This window comes from Gymnoscopelus microlampas, assembly GCF_963454915.1.
Source record: "Gymnoscopelus microlampas genome assembly, chromosome: 14".
In the NCBI taxonomy this organism is placed as follows: Eukaryota; Metazoa; Chordata; class Actinopteri; order Myctophiformes; family Myctophidae; genus Gymnoscopelus; species Gymnoscopelus microlampas.
In genome coordinates, this window is record NC_139951.1 from 3955958 (window position 1) to 3977508 (window position 21551).

Sequence of the window (21551 nt, forward strand, 5' to 3'; positions counted from 1 at the left end):
ACCTGCAGTCCAGAAGAGGACTGCAGGTCTTCTTTAGGGGCAGAACGCAGGCCCAACATGACCCATGGCAGACGGTCGATCCAGTTGCTGTCTGTGAGAGTGGCACGGAGAGCAGCCTTCATGGAGCGGTGGAAACGCTCACACATCCCGTTGGCCTTCGGGTTGTACGCTGTGGTACGATGGAGTTTCACCCCAAGTCTCTCCCCAAGCATTCCACAGCTCAGACGTGAACTGGCCCCCCCCCTGTCCGACGTGAGATCCAATGGCGTGCCGAACCGGGTCACCCAGCCGGAGATTAACGCCCGGGCCACCTCTGCAGTTGTTGTAGAGGACAGGGGAACAACCTCTGGCCACCTGGTGGTCCTGTCCACCATAGTGAGGAGGTGAGTGAAACCCTGGGTGGGGGAAGTGGCCCCACCAGGTCCACGTGGACATGGTCAAACTGCCTCTCTGGAATGCGAAACGGCTCCAGGGGGGCCTTAATGTGACGCTGTACCTTGGCACGCTGGCACGCCACACAGGAGGCAGCCCACTGTTTAACGTTCTTCCTAAGGCCCGGCCAGACGAACTTAGCCCCCACCAGCTTAACTGACGCCTTTACCCCTGGGTGTGAAAGGGCATGAATGGCGTCAAATACCCGGTGGCGCCAGTCAGTCGGAACCATGGGGCGGAGCTGGCCAGTGGAAACATCACAGAGGAGCGTGGCGCCGCTGTCGTGAAACGCCACATCCTCCAGTCGCAGTCCTGTCACAGCCGTCCTGAACGCCTGAAGGCCTGAATCGATGAGCTGGTCAGTGGCCATAGCAGCATAGTCAATGCCCAGGTGCACAGGACTGATGTGCACCCTGGAGAGGCACCTGGTTATTTTTTCCGGCCACATGTTGAATGTATGTCGTGAACTCTGATAAACTCTGATAAGCGGTAAACTGTCGGCCCTCCAGCAGGAACCTGAAGTGCCGTACAGCGAGGAAAAGGGCCAACAGCTGCCTGTCAAACGTGCTGTATTTTCTCTCATTGTCCTGGCCAGCCACCCACTGTTCACACACCGCCCCTACTGCGTAATCGGAGGCATCGGTGGTAAGGGCTATCGGAGAAGCAGGGGACGGGTGTGCCAGCATGGCAGCTTTGGTGAGAGTAGCCTTAGCGTCCTCGAATGCCTGGACCCGCTCCGGGGACCAGTCCACGTCCTCGGTGTCCTTCTTTCCCTTCAACGCCTCGTACAGGGGGTGCATGAGGTGAGCAGCGTGTGCTATGAAATTATTATAGAAATGAATCATGCCCAGGTACTCTTGCTGGGGTTTGACGGTGAGGGGGCGGGGGAAAACAGCGATGGCCTCCACCTTGGTGGGTAGCGGAACAGCCCCCTGGGGAGAGACGTGGTGGCCCAGGAAATTGATGGCGGGCAGGCCAAAGTGACATTTAGCTGGGTTCACAATCAGTCCATGCTCGTTGAGCCGCTTGAATAGCTGCTGGAGATGCATCCGATGCTCCTCGGCAGATGCACTGGCTACGAGGATGTCATCCAAGTAAACAAACAAAAATGACATACCTCGCAGCACAGAGTCCATCAGACGCTGGAATGTCTGCGCTGCCCCTTTAAGGCCGAATGGCATCCTCAAGAATTCAAACAGTCCAAACGGGGTGATAACGGCCGTTTTGGGCATGTCCAATGGATGGACCGGAACCTGGTGGTAGCCCCGCACCAAATCTATCTTAGAAAAGATGGTGGCCCCCGCCAGGTGGACAGAGAAATCTTGGATATGTGGAACTGGGTACCGGTCATGCGTGGTAATGTTATTGGGGCGACGGAAATCACCACATGGACGCCACTTCCCATCCGCCTTGGGGACCATGTGCAGAGGAGAGGCCCAAGGACTGTCAGATCGGCGCACAATGCCGAGCCGCTCTATCGTGGCGAACTCCTCCCTGGCTATGGTCAGCTTAGCAGCATCCAGGCGGCGCGCTCGTGCGTAAACGGGCGGCTCCACAGTCGTAATGTAATGTTCCACTCCATGCTTGGCGACTGAGGCAGAGAAAGCGGGGACCGTCAAAGCAGGGAAACTTGCGAGGAGGCGCTGGTACATATCCCCCGTGTCGAGCATATTGGCAAGGGCAGGAGGCCCCGGCCCCCCCAGTGTGCACGGGTATGTGTCAAAAGACACAGAGTCAATCAGCCGACGGTTCGCAACGTCCACTAATAGTCTGTGAGCACACAAAAAATCCGCGCCCAGTATAGGCACCGATACAGAGGCAATAATAAAGTCCCAGCCAAACTGATGTCCATGGAAACACATGGTCACATACCTGGTACCAAATGTACGGATGGAAGTACCATTAGCCGCATCTAGCGGTGGTCCATGTCCGTTCCCCAAGGTGTCCACGGCAGATGCAGGCAGGATGCTCCGCTGTGCGCCAGAATCCACCAGCAGGCGCCTACCAGAAGACGTGTCCTCAATAAACAGCAGCTCATTAATGACGCCAGCGCTCATACCCGTTAACGACCGCCGGCTCTTGCGTTTCCCTGGTTACCAAAACAGCAAGCATGGTGCAGTGCAGCGCTTTGCCTTGGTGCCAAAAAGGCGATGATAATAACATAGTCCACTATCATCCCTCTTTGTCTGATCCCTGCGATCAGACACTCGATCAGACACCGCATCCACCACGTATTGGTGGGAGGCCAGCAGTATTCTGTCCGCCTCCTCTGCTAATCCCCGGTAATCCTTGGTGCGCACTAGAGGCGAGCTGGCCAGAGCCATGCGCACTGGGGGGTTCTCCTTCCATTCCGACATCTCGCCACTCCGACTAGTGGCTTCCGTGTGCGGTTAGGGTTAGGGTTAGGGTTAGGTATAGGGTTCGTTAACGTCGGAAAGGCGACATGTCGGAAAGGCGAAATGCACCCGCGCACTGGAGTCGGGAGTTGCCGCAGGAAAAGTTGGACAAAAATAAACGTAGCGTCACCTTCACCGAGCAGTGCCAGCATGTTCTCCATCAGATCTGTGGCTTTACCATCCCCCAATCCATTGAGGGACAATAGACGCTCTGCGTTATCGACCATTTTAATGTTAAATCAAACGTCAGGGTCACCACTGTGGAAGTTAGTGAGAATGAGACGAACAGACGGAGTATGGAGTCTCTGATCTTAAACAAAATGCATCATGACACACACTTCCTCATATCACCTCCCAATCTCCTCCCATTACCACCCCACCAATCCATTCTGAGGTGAGAAACCTCCATCTAGTGTCCACTTACAGTAACTCTATGGTGTCCACCACAATATACATATTTATTTGTTTGTGTTTATAAAATGGTATAGTGGACATGTGAGTTGGACCCATAATTCAAACCTCACAATAAAAAGTATTGACAAGACAAAGTAATGAATACAAGAAATAACAAAATACTTTTGTTGCCATGCACCTTTATTGAATACAATGGGTCATATTTTATGACTTTATGCAGGGACTTGAATCGGAGATCTTATTCAGCAGCGTCTTTCCCCTGTAACAATAGGAATATAAATTTAGATATTCAACGTGAGTCTTTAGTTGAATCTCAGTTAAAGATAGTAAACATAATGAACCTTCATATTGAAGATGTATTACCTTGGAGTCACGACTTTTAGCTCTCATCTTGTTGACCTGGCCTTCAGCGATGTCAGCACGCTCTTCAGCCTCCTCCAGCTCATTCTGAACCTTTCTGCACTTGGACAGGTGAGTGTTGGCTGCTTCCTCCTACAATATGATAGAGATGGTTCAAAGCCTCAATATTTGAAAAGAGCATTTTACAATTACAGTCCAAACAAGACAATTTCAGGAAATTGTAATGTGCGGTTGTGGCTAATACAGTGGCCCATGTAGCACGTTTATGAGTGAGCCTTGACAGGTTCTCATTGGAAAGGCACAATCATAGCTGTTTTCTTGTTTCCGAGCCAAAAAATGCACCTTATAGGAAACACAATCTATTGCTTTCTGTAGTCCATTTTGGAAATGTACTTTTACCATTATGCCTGAAACACACTGTCTGCGTCTGCAGCATTGGTGCATTGTGGAGCAGCTTGCTTTTCCTTTCAGCACCCATGTTACAATATAAGGTTTGATTGATCGATGTCCTTTATTTAGTAAGACATGAGAACAACAGTACATGGAAGTACAAATTCACAATACAAGGTCTACTAAACTGGAAGGCTTATAAAGCACTAAGCTTGTTTAAAATTAGACCCCCACGCTCACAAATCATGATGACATATAAGAGACAGACAGATATTCACACTACAGATCGTCATACAATCAGCTTACAGGTTACTGGTATGTAAAGTAAAAAATATGTACAAGTGAAGTTCTGGGGGGGGGGGGGGGTATGTTAAGTTTGACAGGGGCCATTTTCGAATTGCAGCCTCCTGAAGGTGTATCTTTAGGCCAGTTTTGAAAGTGAGTAGGGTTTTTATACTCCTTTACACCTTTTGGTAGGGCATTCCACATGTTTGTTGAATAGCATGAGAACGAGTTCATTCCCTTTGTTGAGACAAATCTGGGTTGAACATGATACGTTGAACATGATCCGCTGCCTCGCCTCTGGTGTTATGATCGTGGATTTCATTTACATTTACCATTTACCTTCATTTAGGTCAGAGCTTACACGCCCATGTGTGCAGTGTGCATTGCAGTTCCGCTGTGTGCATGCCATACTGCAGAAGCATGTTAAGCTAGAGATTCCATGTGCCGCTTGTGGAAAGCAGCAAGATTGACACTGAAAAATGCTCTGCTGTTGGTCATATTGACATTATATAACTGATTCCTATTATACCTTTAATTATTGGTTAAACTATGACAACAACACTATGCCCATGGTGACCACAACTAAAGATGTATATTTGTCTTACCGCTTCCTCAGCCTGCCTCTTGTAGCCCTTCACCTTCATCTGCAGTTTGTCTACCAGATCCTGAAGCCTGCCAAGATTCTTCTTGTCCTCTTCAGTCTGAAGTGAATTTATAACATTAGTTGTATGTTCATGCAATCTATTCATTTAGTCAGATGGTTATTTAAATGAACATGATATACAGTACCTGGTATGTCAGCTCCTTCACTCTCCTCTCGTACTTGCGGACACCTTTAATAGCGTCTGCTCCGCCTCTCTGTGCTCCTTCAACCTCTCCCTCCAGTTCACGCACCTTTACAATGGAATGATGCACAATGAAATTATTTCTTCTTATTTTATTGACTATAAGCTGTGTTGAAGTAAACTACATCTTACCCTAGACTCCAGTTTCTGGAGCTGCTTCTTGCCTCCCTTCATAGCCAGGTTCTCCGCCTCGTCCAGGCGGTGCTGCAGGTCCTTGACTGTGACCTCCAGGTTCTTCTTCATCCTCTCCAGGTGAGAACTAGTGTCCTGTTCCTTCTTAAGCTCCTCTGCCATCATAGCAGCCTGGAGAGTAATGTTTGTACAGGAGAAAATATGCTTCATTGTACTTCATTGTATTATGCTGCTTTATCACACACAAGAAAATCACAATATACAAATAATGTACATAGATTATACTAAAATAAAATAAATACATTCACAAAATAGCTCATTAAAATGTTGGTAATAATAAGGTAATAAACAGATACTAGTGTCATAAGACCGGAAGGAAACAAACCAGGTAAATATCCAGTGGTGCGTTTCATACCCACTAACAATATTTCTCCACGGAACACAAACCCCTTTTCTCCCAAAGAACATGGATCGTTTTGTTTATAAGCCCACTTGTTTCTATGATGAAAGAGCAATTTAAAATGTTACTAACTTTAAGTGGTTTCGTCTGCTTCGAGGACGCTATTGTTAAATGAGTTTCCAGTGGGGAACGAACGGCACACACGTAAATCCCGCCCACTACATTTGATTGGGTAAAGCGTGCCCTGCTTCCTGATCTGATGGCACGGCCACTTGTAGCCAATGTGCACGGGTTGTCAACACGGCTACCGACAGATTCAAACGCAGAGCAGAAGCTGTTCTTAAGAGATTAGCACTGTAGCAATCTGAACCATCTGCCTGAGCCAGCACCTCAGAATGCTGGGTTCAGAATGTTCTTTGTCTCCCTGAGCACATATTTCTGATATAAAGACTGAACATAGCAATGTTCCTTAGTTTATTCCCTATGATCTTCATCATGGCTGTTTGAATAAGACAAGTTTAGCATTTAGTTCTCTTGTATGTTTGTACAAGATAAAATATACTTCATTGTACCGCATTGTTGTAGCCTATTATAGAGCAATGGTTTTCAACATGTGCATGCCATGCGCGAGCTGTATTGTATTGTATGTTTATATTAAGCATGCCATAAGGATGTCTAATTGTCCTGGTATATTGGATAAGGGGTGGTCATCCTAACTTACATCAGTGATGGCTTTCTTTGCCTTCTCCTCAGCATTCCTTGCTTCTTGAACACTGTCATCCACTTCGCCTTGGACCTGGATCAGGTCACTCTCAAGTTTCTTCTTGGTGCCCAGCAGGCTTGTGTTCTAAAATAAAGATTCAGTTTAGCAATGCAAGTATAAATGACTTGTATGTTAAATATGTTGATAGTTTTTCCATTGACTTACCTGGGAGTGCAACAGGCCAGCGCGTTCACTGGCATCCACTAGTTCTTGTTCAGCCACTTTGCGGCCTCTCTCTGTCTGTTCCAGAGCCACTCTCAGCTCCTCGATCTCAGAAACCATGAGGCCATTCCTACGCTCCACCATGGCAGCTTGCTCCTTCGAATCTTCTTGGCCTCTGCAAGCATCGTCAAGGTGCAGTTGGGCATCCTTAAATAAATCACATTTGAGGTGGTCACGTTGAGAGAAACATCAGATTGTGACTTGTTCAGTGCAGTTTCATTGTTTGAATATGTGTCTAACTAATATGTTTTGCACCTTAAGCTGTCCCTGGACGTTCCTCAGCTGCTTCTGGGACTCAGCAGCCTGGCGGTTGGCATGGCTCAGCTGAACCTCCATCTCGTTCAGGTCTCCCTCCATCTTCTTCTTGATTCTCAGGGCATCGTTTCTGCTCCTGACCTCAGAGTCCAGAGTGCCCTGCATGGAGTCAATCACCCTCTGGCTGTTCCTCTTGATCCCCTCCATCTCTTCGTCCTTCTCTGCGAGCTTCCTGTCAACCTCACCCTTGATCTGGTTGAGCTCCAGCTGGACGCGAAGAATCTTGGACTCCTCGTGCTCCAGGGTACCCTAAAATGTAATACAGGATCAAAAGGTTGTAGAACCTTTTAATGTAACATCGATCATATACTGCTACACTGTTTGAATTTTTTTTTTTTATTTAACCAGTAAAAACACGTTGAGACACAGTCTCTTTTTATAATATAAAACTTATTTAAAGACATCTAAGATATAGACAATTTGTAAAAGTTTTACCTCAGCTTCCTCCAGGGCTGTCTGGATCTCTGACTTCTCTGTCTCTGTCTGTTTCTTGGATTTCTCCAGCTCATGGATGCTCTTTCCAGTCTCACCAATCTGTTCAGTCAGGTCTGAGATCTCCTCTGCAGTTGATTGAAAATAATGAATGAGGAACTTTACAAATCAGAAACTATTTGCATTTGTATTTTCATTTGAATAAAGTTGTAGCCTGATCTTGAATATTTATGATGTTATTAAAATAACTAAAATAAAACTCACGTTGCAGGTTCTTGTTCTCACGCTTCATGGTCTCCAGGTGGTCCAGAGACTCCTCATAGGAATTCTTCATTTTAAACATCTCAGTGCTGAGAGAACGAGCCTCTTTCTGAGCTCCCTCCAGCTCGGCCTGGCCCTCTTCATATTTCTGCTTCCAATCTGCCAAGACCTGCACAGCATTTATAATGAAATGTGTCATTTACCCCAGTTTAAGAAGGCGAGAATGATTTTGTTCTAAAATAATGTATGTCAAAGCACCTTATCAAAGTTTCTCTGTTTCTTGTCAAGGTTGGCAGCCAAACCATTGGCCCTCTCCACATCAATCATGAGGTCTTCCACTTCACCCTGGAGTCTCTGTTTGGTTTTCTCCAGAGAGGCGCACTTGGAATTCACAGCCTCAATTTGCTCCTCAGCTTCCTGAAGACGCTGGGCGAGCTTCTTCCTGTTGATCAGTTTTGAATGGAATCATATTATTGTCAGCAATATTTTGTATAGTGAATGGTACCTGATGTTGTAAAAACACTGATCACTTACTTAGCTTCCTCCAGCTCCTCAGTGCGTTGGACAGCATCAGTCTCATACTTGCTCCTCCACTGACACACCTCAGCGTTGGCCTTGGACATTCCACGCTGCAGCTCAGCCTTGGCCTCCTGCTCCTCCTCAAACTGCTCCCTCAGAAGGTCACAGTCATGGCGAGCTGATTGCACAGCATGGGCAAGGGCATTCTTTGCCTGTCAAAAGAAAAATGCCAAAGTAATGTCAGCTGGATACAATTACAAAAAGACAACTATAAGCCTATTTGTAAAAAAAAAAAGGCAGCTGTTCCTTACCTTAACCTCCTCTTCAACGAGTCTCTTCAACTCCTCAATCTGTTGGGTGAAGGCCTGCTTGCCTCTGGTGAGCTGAGAGACGAGACCTTCTTTCTCCTCAAGTTGACGACCAAACTCACCTAGTTAGAAATTGAAATATTAGTTTTAAACATTTAAAGAATCTTTGTTGAATATATATTCCTTAAAGTCCTGGGATGACTGCTGATCAAAGCATTATCTCTAATTATGGAATTTGCTCAAGTACTATTGACAAACCATGTAGGCTACTACACTTAACGATGAACATTTACCATTTTCCGTCAGCAGTCTTGCTCTCTGAGCTCCAATATCATTCAACTGGCGAACATTCTCATCACTCTTGGCCTTGATTTCACTGAGTTGGTCCTCAAGGGTGCGGCACATCTTCTCAAGATTTCCCTGTTGATTAACATTGGACATATTCAATCATTGAACTACAATGTATTCCCTTGTTTTAGTAATTCTTGTATCTGTAAAGAATTACACACAAGCATTCTTTTCTACCTTTGCCTTAGCAACAGCTTCCATGTTGCTGGACAGGTCATCGATCTCCATCTTGTATTCACTCTTCTCCTTCTCCAGTTTCTGCTTGACACGCTGGAGGTTGTCGATCTGCTCGCCTAGCTCTGCAACGCTGTCCGCCTGTTTCTTTCGGAGAGCAGAAGCAGTGGCTTCATGCTGCAGGGTGGACTCTTCGAGGTCACGACGCAGCTTCTGGAACTCAGCCTCACGCTTCTTATTCATCTCAATCTGACTAGCGGTGGCTCCACCGGCCTCCTCCAGCCTCTCGCTGATCTCCTCAAGTTCCCTGGAGAGGTCAGCTCTCTGCTTCTCAACCTTGGCACGAGCGGCACGCTCTGCCTCGATCTCCTCCTCCAGTTCTTCAATACGAGCCTTTCAAATGAATGAACATATTAAAATCCTAATTTACACTTACTTATTATCAATGATTTTAAAGAAGATGAATAAAATAAATACCTGGAGTTCTTTGATCTTCTTCTGCAGCTGGGCTCCCAAAGATTGCTCATCCTCAATCTTACTCAGAAGCTGGCTTACTTCAAAGTCCTTCCTGTGGAATACAGTAAATCATATTTTAGTGGTAGTTTTTATCCATGGCATTTAATATTAATAATACATAATATGAATAAAAATAACAATATCAATTATTCATATTGTGGTCCACATTACTTCTTAATCTTCTCATCAGACTGCTGCTTCTCATTCTCCAGATCCATGATGGATTCCTGGGCCAGTTTCAGATCACCCTCAAGCTTTCTCTTGGCTCTCTCAAGGTCCATGCGGAGCTTCTTCTCTTGCTCCAGAGAACCCTCCAACTGCACAACAATATATTTGTCTTAGTATTCAGTACAATAATAGACATACCGTATACTTTCAAAACATCCAATTGACTTGATGAACTCACATCGTCAACTTGCTGCTCCAGCTTGGTCTTGGCCTTGGTCAGAGTGTTGACTTTGTCTTCCTCTGCCTGCAGGTCATCAAGAGTCTGCTGATGTGCCTCTTGGAGGGCCTTCTTTTCCTTGGTCAGCTTAGCAAGACCTTCATCCTGAGAGGCCATCTCCTCAGTCAGGTTCTTCACCTGAATAACATGAATGAATGGTTCATTATTGTTCTATAACTTGATAAGACGGCTTGAGTGTATAATCATGAATGGATCTTTATTGTTCTATAACTTGATAAGACGGCTATGTATAATGTTGAACCTTGTTTTCAGTGGCGTGTTTCTCCTTCTCCACTTTGGCCAGGGTGAGCTCCAGGTCATCAATGTCCTTCTTGAGCTCAGAGCATTCATCTTCAAGCTTCCTCTTCTTGGCAGTCAGTTCAGCATTGATCTCCTCCTCGTCCTCCAGTCTCTCAGTCGTCTCTTTGACCTTTGCCTCCAACTGGATCTTACTTTTAATAAGACCCTCACATCTCTCCTCAGCATCATTCAATGCTTCATCTCCCTGGTTGTCAATGAAAAAGATAAGTGAGGGAAATTGTTGCAGCATTTGTTCTGGGTGAGTTATATGAGATTTGTTTTGAAGCTGCTTCTTCCTGGGGGGGGGCTAAATTAACACAGGGGAGATTAACTGACTGAACAAGCTGATGAAGAAGGCAGGCTCTATCATTGTCAGAGCCTGGACGGTACGGAGGCGGTAGCGGAGGTGAGGACAAGGAAGAAGCTATAGGCTATCAACCTCCTCCAAAATGATATACTATAGTAGTGCCTGGGTGAGGAGCAGTGGCATATGCAGATTCAACCTCCACCACAGAAGAACGACAAATTGGGTCAGGCCTTTGTGCTGGTACCCATGTAGCTATACAATGATGCCAACTGCCATTCGACCACCCGGTATTCTCTGCCATGGTCTATATCTACATTTTACATTAGATAAAAGATTTAAGATAGGATGATGAACAATATGAAATATTATCAACATTTCCTGTACAACTGTAGCTACTTACTGATGCCGCTGACTGTGCAAGGTTATTCTTCTCCTGCACCACAGCCACCAGTTTCTCTTCCAGTGTCTTCTTCGTGGCCAGGGCAGCAGCCAGGTCAGTCTTCATCTTCTCATAGTTCTCCTTCATGTTCTGCAGCTCCTTCTCAGTCTCAGCGCTCTGCAGGAGAGGCTTGATCTTGAAGTACAGCCCCATCCATGGCCAGTTTTTCACATTGCAGAATGAGCGCACGTTGAACTGGATGGTGTAAATGGCCTCTCTGTGGAAAACAGTTTCAGTGTCAGTAATACAACTGCAGGCTGTTAATATAGCTGCTATTATTGTGTCATAGTTGTTACTATTGTTGTCGTTATTATTGCTGTTGGTATTATTGTTATTAACCCCCAGGAAGGTAAATGCAGATGGCATCCTAGAGCCTGTTTCTGCTCAAGGTTTCTCCTCCTGTTTAAAGGGGAGTTTTTGTCCATGCCACCGTCATCAAAAGCTTGCTCGGCGATTTTTACTATTTTATTATAGTGATTTTACACTCTACATGTATTTTATTGAACAGCAATGACAACGTTTACTTACAAATTTTACTTAATATTGAATTGATGTTTTCATATTACCTCCTAACCATCATCTTGACAAACTCCTTCCTCATGACGTAAGCTCGTCCGAGAGCCTGAGTCATTGTGACCAGAGCAAACAGCTTTTCATCTCGCATCTCCTCCAGGACACCCAGCAGACCAGCTTTGAAGAACACCTGAACACAATGTTACCAACACTGTAACTAAACAACCTTAAAATCTACTTTAAGTCCTGGATAATGTTAAACCAGGTTCACAGTGTGTTTACCTTGGTGTGTCCAAACTTGTACTCATCATGAGGTACGTCAATGGACCCAAGAAGCTTCTCAGAGGCTTTCTTGTTGTCCATGAACGCGCCATCGGGACATGCGCTGGCATTCAGTACTTTGTACCTGTTTTTTAAAGTTCAAGGTCATTTTGCGCTGACATTCAGTACTTTGTACCTGATTTGTAAAAGTGGGTCATTTTGTTTTAATAGGTGTGGAACTAAAAGTTGCTGGAAAAAGGAATGAATACCTCTGCTTGAAGTCAGCATAGGGGATTCTGCTTGGGAAGCCCTTTGTACAAATCCTGATGCCCTCCAGCACACCGTTACACCTCAGCTGGTGGATGACCAGGAAGTTCTCCATCAGGCCTGTAAAGATGTTGCTTCATTATTATTAGGACAAAATAGTTACACACTGGCCAAAGTTGCATTCAACGATGGCCACCTCACAATCGTTTAAATGTTTATTTTCAGTGTTTACCTGGAGTCTTGGACTCGTTGGGAATCAGGCAACGCACAAAGTGAGGATGAGTGCTCCTCAGATTGGTCATCAGCATCCCCAAGTTCGCCTATTGAGACAATTATTTTTAGTAAAAAGTACGACCATATTGTACTTTCCCCCCCAACATTATATTCCTGTAAAAAATAGGCATGTCTTTTCATCATGCCTAATTTTTACAGGAATATAATGTTGATAATAATGAATAAATATTCTTACCCTGAAAGCACTAGACACAGTCTGCATGGAACCACCCTTCTTCTTGCCGCCCTTCTTTGTGTTATCTGTTTATATGGGTTAGAATCATGAGTGGACAGTTTCTCCCGCATCCCTCCTTTTCTTCATTTGTTAAAGTCAACAGACATATATTTTTTGATATCCAGAATGAAAATTCCTCCCTTCTTGTAAAATTCGGAGTGTTTCTAGTATTAGGCTCAGTTGGGGGATAGAACACATTATATTATTACATTAATACACATACCTTCAGAATCAGAAGGAGGATAGAACACATTATATCATATTATTATATTAATAAACATACCTTCAGGCTCAGGAGGAGGATAGAACACAGCCAGCAGTTTAACTGAAGACTTTTGGTACAGCTGAATGACTGAGTCGTTCAGGGGGTCCTTGTTCTTCTCAAGCCAGCCTGTGATGCTGTAGTCCACAGTTCCAGCGTAGTGGACCAGGGAGAAGTGAGCCTCACCCTTGCCTTTGGCCGGCTTGGGCTTCTCAAAGGCCTTGTTCTTCCCAAGATGCTGGTCAAGCAACTTTTCGGCGAAGGTTTTGTCAGAAGACTTTGGGAACATGCACTGCTCTTCAAGGATGGAGAAGATGCCCAAGGGCTTTGTAAAGGAGACAAAAGAGACAAATCACCACAAACGAAGTGCCAATGACAAAAACTATATTAACATCATGTCCATTAAAGCACAACATAATTGTATACCATCTCAATGAGCTTAATGCAGACAGCCAAGTCCATGATAATATATAATAATATAATAATAATTGTATAACTTCTCAATCAGCTCAATGCAGACAGCCAAGTCCATGATAATATATAATAGTATAATACTAATTGTATACCTTCTCAATCAGCTCAATGCAGACAGCCAAGTCCATGATAACATATAATAGTATAATAATGATTGTATACCTTCTCAATCAGCTCAATGCAGACAGTCAAGTCCATGATAATATATAATAGTATAATAATAATAATTGTTGTTTAAAGCCCAGCCAATAGGAACACTGAGGGGGCAGGGATTAAGTAATTACAGCCTGTCTGTATTGGACCGTCTAAGAGCACCTACCAAGTTTGGGGCGTTTAGCAAGCTGGGAAGTGGAGTTTATGCTGTTTAAAGTACAGCCAATAGGTGGGGGCAGGCTAAGGGTGCGCCTGTGGCACCCACACCCTGTTGTGTCTATTCTGATGGCAGACCCATGACCAGTGTTGGTGCCAAGTTTGGTGCGGATCAGGGCAATGGTGCACCTCGCTGTTCCGCATGTTACATTTGTGAAGTCCGTCCACCCGCCCGTCCTCTAGACAACATAAAACATCCCGCTAATTAAATGGCTACTTAAAGTGAAACGAGATTTCTCACGTCTAGCGAGAATTTCGGTGGGGCGCATTCAAGACAGTCACGTTGGATAGTATTCTGTCACTATGAACGTCTTATCTCACCAAAGAAAAAACAAACAAAAAAAACTATTCAAATATGCGATTTAGCGCAACGCCCATAGGCGCGCGTTTTTAGCTGTGACGGACCCGGGATGGAGTTATGACATTTTTCTACTGTACCACTCATCCTAGGATATCATAACATCATAGAAAAGGTGAGAAAACTGTGGGGAAATTCCTTTAATAAATAAATTAATAAATGTACCAAAAGTTACAAGAAAACAAAGTATGTCCTTGTTTACGGTAATGAAAGTGTTCCAAAAGTGTTACGCCGTGCGGACACGGTCACCTCGGAAAACAAGGAAGTGTTGATCAAATTTCAATCGGTTACTGCATTTCTATTTCTCGCTTCTTCGCTTCTTCACTTGAGATCAATGTTTAGCTGTAAATTACATTGTGTGTTTGTTTACATAAAATCAACTAGCGCAGGTGCTCTGAGCCTTTGATTAGACAGCGGTCTGTTATTGAGCTCATCGGTCATTATCCAGAAATAACACACCGTTGAATTCAGTGATTGACCAATCAGAATTAAGCATCCAACCAAGCCGTGTAATAAAATATAATAATACCTTCTCAATTAGCTCAATGCAGACAGCCAAGTCCATGCCGAAGTCAATAAGATCCCAGGGAATTCCTTCCTTCTTGTACTCTTCTTGCTCCAGAACAAACATGGTGTGGTTGAAAAACTGTTGCAGTTTCTCATTGGTGAAGTTGATGCACAGCTGCTCCAGGGTGTTGAACTGTGAGTGGAAATATCATTAGCCCAATTTCTTGTAATTGTGTAATTGTGACAAAAATAATAAGTCTCCCACTTAAAACAAGTCCATGCTTACATCAAAGATTTCAAAACCAGCGATGTCCAGCACACCAATGTAGTAGTTTCTCTGCTGCTTGGTGTCCAGCATCTCATTGATCCTAATGACCATCCAGAAGAACTCCTTCTCATAGATGGACTTGGCCAAGGCACCAACTGAGTTCATTACCTATGGAAATAGGAACGTTATTAGTAGGGGTGTGAATTACACAATTTACAATTTAGGCATTTAGCAGACGCTCTTAATCCAGAGTGATTTACAGTAAGCAAGGAAAACACGAGGTAATGCATCAAATGCATTGCATTAGTAATCTAGGATCATAGGTAAACCAAGAACCTATCATCAGTCTAAACATTATAATCTAAAACAATCTATAATCTGCACGTTCAAACAATACACTTGGATGCCAGTCGTAACAGATTAACCTGGCATCTGTCTACATAACATGCCATCGAAATTACATTTAGCCTTTGCATAAGCCTGCAAGGTCATCAAGGCTAGGGCAAGTTCTACGGCAAGTTCTACGGGCTATGGAGTCTGAAGAGGTGAGTCTTCAGATTATGGCAGAAGATTGGGAGTGAGTCTGCAATGGGGAGTTTGTTCCACAGTTTGGGAGCCAGAAGGGAGAAGACTCTGTCCCGGGTGTTTTTACAGAAGATGATTTAAGACAGTCTGGACACAACTCAAAAAGATATTAGAGTTCTAATGGTATGCTGTGTTGAGAATATAAAGTGCGTATGAAATCAGAACATGGCAATAATGTAATTTACTCACCTGTGGCACAGTCTGTCCCTTAGTGACATACTCGTTTCCAACTTTCACTCTGGGGTAGCAATACGCCTTAAGCATCTCTGCTGAGTTTATGCCCAACAGGTAGCAAATCTTGTCAGCCTCTGAAATGTTCATACAATTTGCAATTTACAATTTAGGCATTTAGCAGACGCTCTTAATCCAGAGTGTGATATACAGTAAGCAAGGTAAACACGAATTAATACATCAAATGCATAGAGATAGTAATCTAGGATCATAGGTAAACCAAATAATCATCAGTCTAAACAGTATATATATATATATATATATATAGTTTTTTATACCACGATTTTTGTAACCCATTCTTTTACCCAGTGCCAATTGCCTAAGCTTTAATCCTGGGTGCTACTCTCCCTCTGCCAGCTTGGGGAGAGCCCCGAACTGAGCTCATGCTTCCTTCAATGCATGAGGAGTGAGCAGGCCGCTTCTTATCACCTGACGTGTGTGGAGTTTCTCCGGAAGGGTGTAGCGCGCGGAAGGAACACATTTATTTACCATAGGGGACACAGGGAGAACATGCAAACTCAACACAGAAAGGCCCTTTCGCCAACCCCACCTAGGGTATGGGCACTGATGACGCGGAGGAGAGAACATGCCCCCAGCGCCCACAGTGGGAATCGAACCCAGGACCTTCTCGCTGTGAGGCGACATCGCAACCGACTGCGCTACCGACTGCGCCACCGTGCCACCGTAAACGGTAAAATAGAAAAAAAATAGAAAAAGTGCTCCTCGGAGCACAGGTCTCCGCCAGGTCAGGTAGGTTATTGTGGCCTCCTGGTGGCGCTATAATAGGCCAATGTGAAAAGGGTGCCATTTCTTCTTAGGCCTTGCACGGCAATCGGACACTGCATTCATGATTTGAGGCATTTTGTTCAAAAAATGTGTTTTGCTAAATTAGACCTGCGCTATAACAGGCCAATGTTATAGCGCTCCTCAACATAGTGTGATTGTGCGTGCAAAGTTTGGCCGCAATCGGATGCTGCTTTCATGATTTGCGGCATTTTGTTCAAAACAAGCCACTACTGCAAACTTTAGATGTCAATCAGGATGGAATATGAAAAATCAAACACATCCGTCTTGATCACATGACTATAGAGATCATGTGTACCGATTTGCGTGAAATTTGCATAAAATATTTAGGCTTAATAGCAAAAAATGTGTTTTACATAAGTCGGCCTCCTGGTGGCGCTATAAAAGGCGGATGTGAAAAATGCAGGGCAAAGGTTTTTCCTTGACCTCTAGGGAGTGCGCTTACAAAGTTTTACACAGATCGGTGCAGTTATAGGTAAAAACACGAATCGGCCTGTTATAGCGCCACCATGAGGCTGATTTGAACATTTTCAAGTGCCATTTCTTCCCCGGCATAGTGGAAATATGCGTGCACAATTTCAAGGAAATTGCATGCCGTGTTCATGATTTGAGGCATTTAGTTCAAAACGGAGCACTCCTGCAAACTTTGGAAGCCATTTTTAGCCAATCAAGATGGAATATGATTTGGTTTTGTTTAATGACTATAGAGATAATGTGTACCGATTTGCGTCTTTCTTGGACAAAATCTGTAGGAGTACTGTCAAAAAATATGTTTTGCACAAATCGGCCTCCTGGTGGTGCTATAACAGGCCCATGTGAAACATTTGAGGCAGAGGTTCTGAATTGGCATCCAGGGAGTGTGTGTGCACAGTTTCGCTGCGATCAAGCCAACGGTGCCGGAGATTAGCTGTTCACAGACGAACACACGGACGGACGGACACACACACACACGGACGGACGGACAGGGGCAAAACATACTCTCTCGCCATGCCTTTCGGCCTGGCGGAGACAATAATAATAATGGAAATATATTGAAAATATATTTAGCTTGGTCCATTTAGAATGTAAGTAAATACAGCTAGTAGATGCAGCTAACCCTCCGTGTTAATGATACATAATAATAATAATAGTAATAATAATAATAATAATAAAGATTAGCTCACCCTCCGTGCCGTCAGGTTCTGCCTGTTCTTCACGCTGCTTCTGTTTGAACTTCATGACACCATGATGCATCACTGCACCGGTGAACTTGTAGATCATCTGTTTTTCCTCAGCGTTGAAGCCCAGGACGTCAATAGCATCCTGATGTCAATAAGCAGAGATGTATTCAAAAGATTGAGATTAAGCATTAGATTATTGCAGACATAATTTAGAACTGTGTACAACTCAACAGTTAACAAACCAACATACAGTATAAGTGTATATACATGGTATCTGCACATTTCTAAAGTGACAATTTAAGGACTTTTAAGACCTATACAATAAGTACGTTGAAATAAAACAAATAAGACCATTACTGCATCAAAAGTAATCAACAAACTATACTATTCAAATTGTCAAACATTGGCCAAATTGTCGAATATTACCTAAGAAAGAGGTAAAAAAAATTAAAACATGTACTGTAGATCGGCACAATATTTATCTGTGGAACCGAGTCAAACTAAATGTAATGCCTCCACTGCTACATTTCCAAGTGCTTGTCAGGGTGGGGGGGTCCCCAGTTCGAATAGGATTAGTTTGGGGGGTCACGGCCTGAAAACTTTGAGACCACTGCTTTATAAAATACATTTTGCAGAGCAACTGACTGCAGTTCACACTATAGTGAGTATTAGAAAGAAACAAAAATGTTCACTGACATCAGTAGCGTCCAGCTCCACTTTGTCATCAATGCTGGCCACAGTGATCACACCCATGCTGATCAACGGGAAGTCGTAGGGGTTGGAGCTGATCAGACACATTTCTTAAAAGGGATTAAAAAAGGGTGAAAATGTGTTTTTATTCATTCATTTATGTTGCTCGCTGCATCATCAGTAATTCCACTTACCAATAATCTCAGGTTTGTGGTTGGTCATCATCTGGAAAAAGATGTGGTAACCTCTCTCTGCAGCAAGCTGGTAGGTCACTCTGGACTTCTCCAGCAGATCTATATGGGTTGCACATAACTCATAATAATGATAATAATAATAATAATAATAATAACAACAACAACAACAACAACAACAATAATAATCTATCTGGGTTATACATAACTCAGAATGTAATCCTCAAATGAAGGTACAGTATAATGTATAATTTATCATCTGTGAACTTCATACTTACATGTCTCAATATCAGCACTGGCCAGTTTACCCGTTGTGCCGAAATGGATTCTGATGAATTTACCCTGTTTGATATAGCACAATTAGTTGCATCTACACTGTGGAATTATTGCAGGTTTTCTCATAGTGTCATTATTTATACTTACAAAGCGAGAGGAGTTGTCATTCCTCACAGTCTTGGCATTACCATAGGACTCCAGCAAGGGATTGGCAGCAATAATCTGATCCTCCAGTGACCCCTAGAATGTTTTAGACAATTGAAAATTTGGTCAGAATTCTTTTAAATTGAATTGCTATATTGCATACAAATGGTTTATGTTCAAAAACATGTATTTGTTGAAGTTAAAAACTTGTACATATACCTTGATTTTACCGCTATCGGCCGCCGATTTCTCTCCACCAGAACTAGCTGTTGCAAAGTACTGGATGACACGCTTGGTGTTCACAGTCTTTCCAGCACCGGATTCTCCACTGGTTATAAATACACATATTCAGAGAAATGCAGTTAGTGAATTGATGTACAATGTTATTTTTTCAAAGCCTACTAGATGGGAAACTTACGTGATCAGGACAGACTGGTTCTCTTTATCTGTAAAATGTAAAGCAAACTTTCAGTCATGGATACACCACAAAACCATTATAGTTATATTATTGTTTTTACATTGTCCTGAGTAGTACGTACCCATCAGCATGAACTGATAGGCGTTGTCAGAGACAGAGAAGATGTGGGGTGGAGCCTCAATACGCTTCTTGCCTCTGTAGGCATTTACAACGTCCTGGTCGTACACTGGGAGCCACTTGTAGGGGTTCACAGTTGCACAAAACAAGCCAGAGTAGGTCTGAAGGGGAGAAGAGAGAGAACATTAACATCATACAACATAGCACTGAGCATGCCACATATCTGGGACAACGGATCACTAGAGCTGATATTACAGTCACGAGTTTCAAGTGGCATCAACTAATGAGCAAGTTAACTTCAGAAGAGTTTGTTTGCATTCGTTTTTCTATGGTTTTCACTTGATGATATAACTTGTACACTGTATTTTTCTTTCTTTGCTATCGACAGGTGCAATACTGTACTGTTCTCAGTATGTAGAAAACCTTACATAGATCATCCATGCTGCATAACGCTCTTTGAGGTTATACAGGACAGTGGCTTCACTGAGGTGGGTCATCATGGCCATGTCCTCAATTTTGTCATACTTGGGAGGGTTCATAGGGGTGACTTCAGACTCCTTTACAGTTCTTTCCTAAAAAAGAAAAAAAAGCACAACTCCAGAATGTATTGTGATTACAGTTGTACTGTTCCACTATTTGATTTTAGATACACCTCTACTTACCACTTTATCCAAGAGTGTTTCCACAGTGACGTTGGCACCGTCCTTCTTTATAATTTTACACTTGAGGTACAGCTCCTTAGCATCAGACACATATGCTGCAGTTTTGGCATCAAAGGGCATAGCTTGAGCCTCCATTCTCTCCCTCTCTGGCTTACGGAGATAAATGGCGGCCTTGCCATACTGCTCCATCTCTGCGTCCGTACTCATGGTGGCGGCTTTCTGTAGACAGACAAATAGATGGTGTTGATGCCTTTGCTGACTTGGGATCTGAGCAGATCATTGTAGGACTATTTTTTTTATGGTTATAGCTTATTGTAGGCTTATTAGAAAAATTATGAACACTCACTTTCCCCCACTACCAGTAGAAGTAGAATCTTGAGTGCAACCCCTAAGAGTGGAAAAAAACACATCATTTTGAGGACATTAACATTAGTTGATGATTTAATACAATTTGTAATCATGATTTTTTTAAATTTGTACTGAAGCAGTGCTAGATGCCTTTCTTCTTTAATTCCATTGTATGAATTAAGGGTACATTCAGAGGTGGGCAGTCTAGCCAAACTCTACTCGAGTAAAAAATATTGTTACTTTAAACGAATAATAACTCTAGTAGATGTAAAAGTACTCTTCCAAATAATTACTTGGTTAAGATTAAGAAAGTATCTGGTAAAAACACACACAATGTAAATTATTATTATTATCACTATAAATACAATAATACACAATCAATCATTTAAATTGTTCAATATAACATAAATTATTCTGTCCACTCGTTATTCAGTGTCTGTAACCTCGGATCATGTCTGTCGCTATGTGGCACTATGTACGGAGCCATTTTAAAAATGAATAGCTAACATGATAGATGTATTATTATTATTATTATTTTGACTATGAATAACTAACATCTCTAAAACATTTATATGACTATGAAGGACAGATAAAGTCTCACTCACCACTAAATGGAACGCTGAACTCCTCTGCAATGGGTGCGTGTCAACCATCTCAGCATGCCTTATATTAGGTGTTCATTGCATGCTATGCAGAAAGTAAAAGTAGGAGTTGCCTTTCAAGGTCCTTTCATTCTTGTTGTACACATAAAAATAAACTTGTAAAATTATACTTCCAACATTCACTTGATACTGTTGGCTACGTGGTTTATGTCCATGCCAGTGGCAATAAATGGTGGTATAAATAGTTTAATTGGCAGGGTGGTCGGGTGCTGGGTTTCTTCATTTAGTCATTACAGCATGTCTTTTCAGATACACTATTTGGAACATGTTAATATTCAGTGAGGAAAGTAAATAAGTAATTACTCAAATACTGTACTTGAGTATAATTTTGAGTTGTCATTTTACTTGTGTATTTCCATTATATGCTACTTCATACTTCCACTCCACTCATTTTGAGGAGGACACTTCACTAAACGTTTTGGTGGTTTTGATGTGTATTTAGTCAGGGTCACAGTTCAAATGTTTATGAGTTG

General features: G+C 43.2%; 1 protein-coding gene across 1 annotated transcript; it reads right to left on the minus strand.

Annotated features, from left to right (window-relative positions):
* Positions 1-3403: 3403 nt before the first annotated feature.
* LOC311059870 (myosin heavy chain, fast skeletal muscle-like) lies at positions 3404-21047 on the minus strand. Its single transcript, XM_084077969.1, has 41 exons — positions 21022-21047; positions 20415-20456; positions 20069-20287; positions 19835-19978; positions 19411-19567; positions 19290-19317; positions 19091-19199; positions 18875-18967; positions 18730-18793; positions 18455-18553; positions 18267-18370; positions 17574-17712; positions 15565-15683; positions 14809-14958; positions 14545-14715; positions 12836-13139; positions 12514-12578; positions 12277-12364; positions 12047-12164; positions 11799-11922; positions 11570-11706; positions 10965-11220; positions 10220-10462; positions 9919-10095; positions 9684-9829; positions 9474-9564; positions 9000-9389; positions 8768-8894; positions 8478-8596; positions 8182-8378; positions 7906-8089; positions 7651-7816; positions 7390-7514; positions 6895-7203; positions 6583-6786; positions 6376-6501; positions 5255-5425; positions 5067-5171; positions 4883-4978; positions 3606-3734; positions 3404-3501 (listed from the first exon to the last, which is right to left on the minus strand). Exons 3-41 carry the CDS (start codon positions 20273-20275, stop codon positions 3481-3483), a joined length of 5802 nt encoding a protein of 1933 aa, XP_083934095.1. The 5' UTR covers positions 20276-20287; positions 20415-20456; positions 21022-21047; the 3' UTR covers positions 3404-3480.
* Between the last annotated feature and the right edge of the window lie 504 nt (positions 21048-21551).

Coding starts and splice junctions, on each gene's coding strand:
- LOC311059870 (XM_084077969.1), bottom strand. CDS start 20,275: ATGAGTACGGACGCAGAGATGGAGCAGTATGGCAAGGCCGCCATTTAT. Junction 17,713..18,266: donor TGGAGCTGGACGCTACTGAT/GTCAGTGAACAT, acceptor TATTGACATCAG/GATGCTATTGACGTCCTGGG. Junction 7,515..7,650: donor TGAGAACAAGAACCTGCAAC/GTGAGTTTTATT, acceptor AATCAACTGCAG/AGGAGATCTCAGACCTGACT.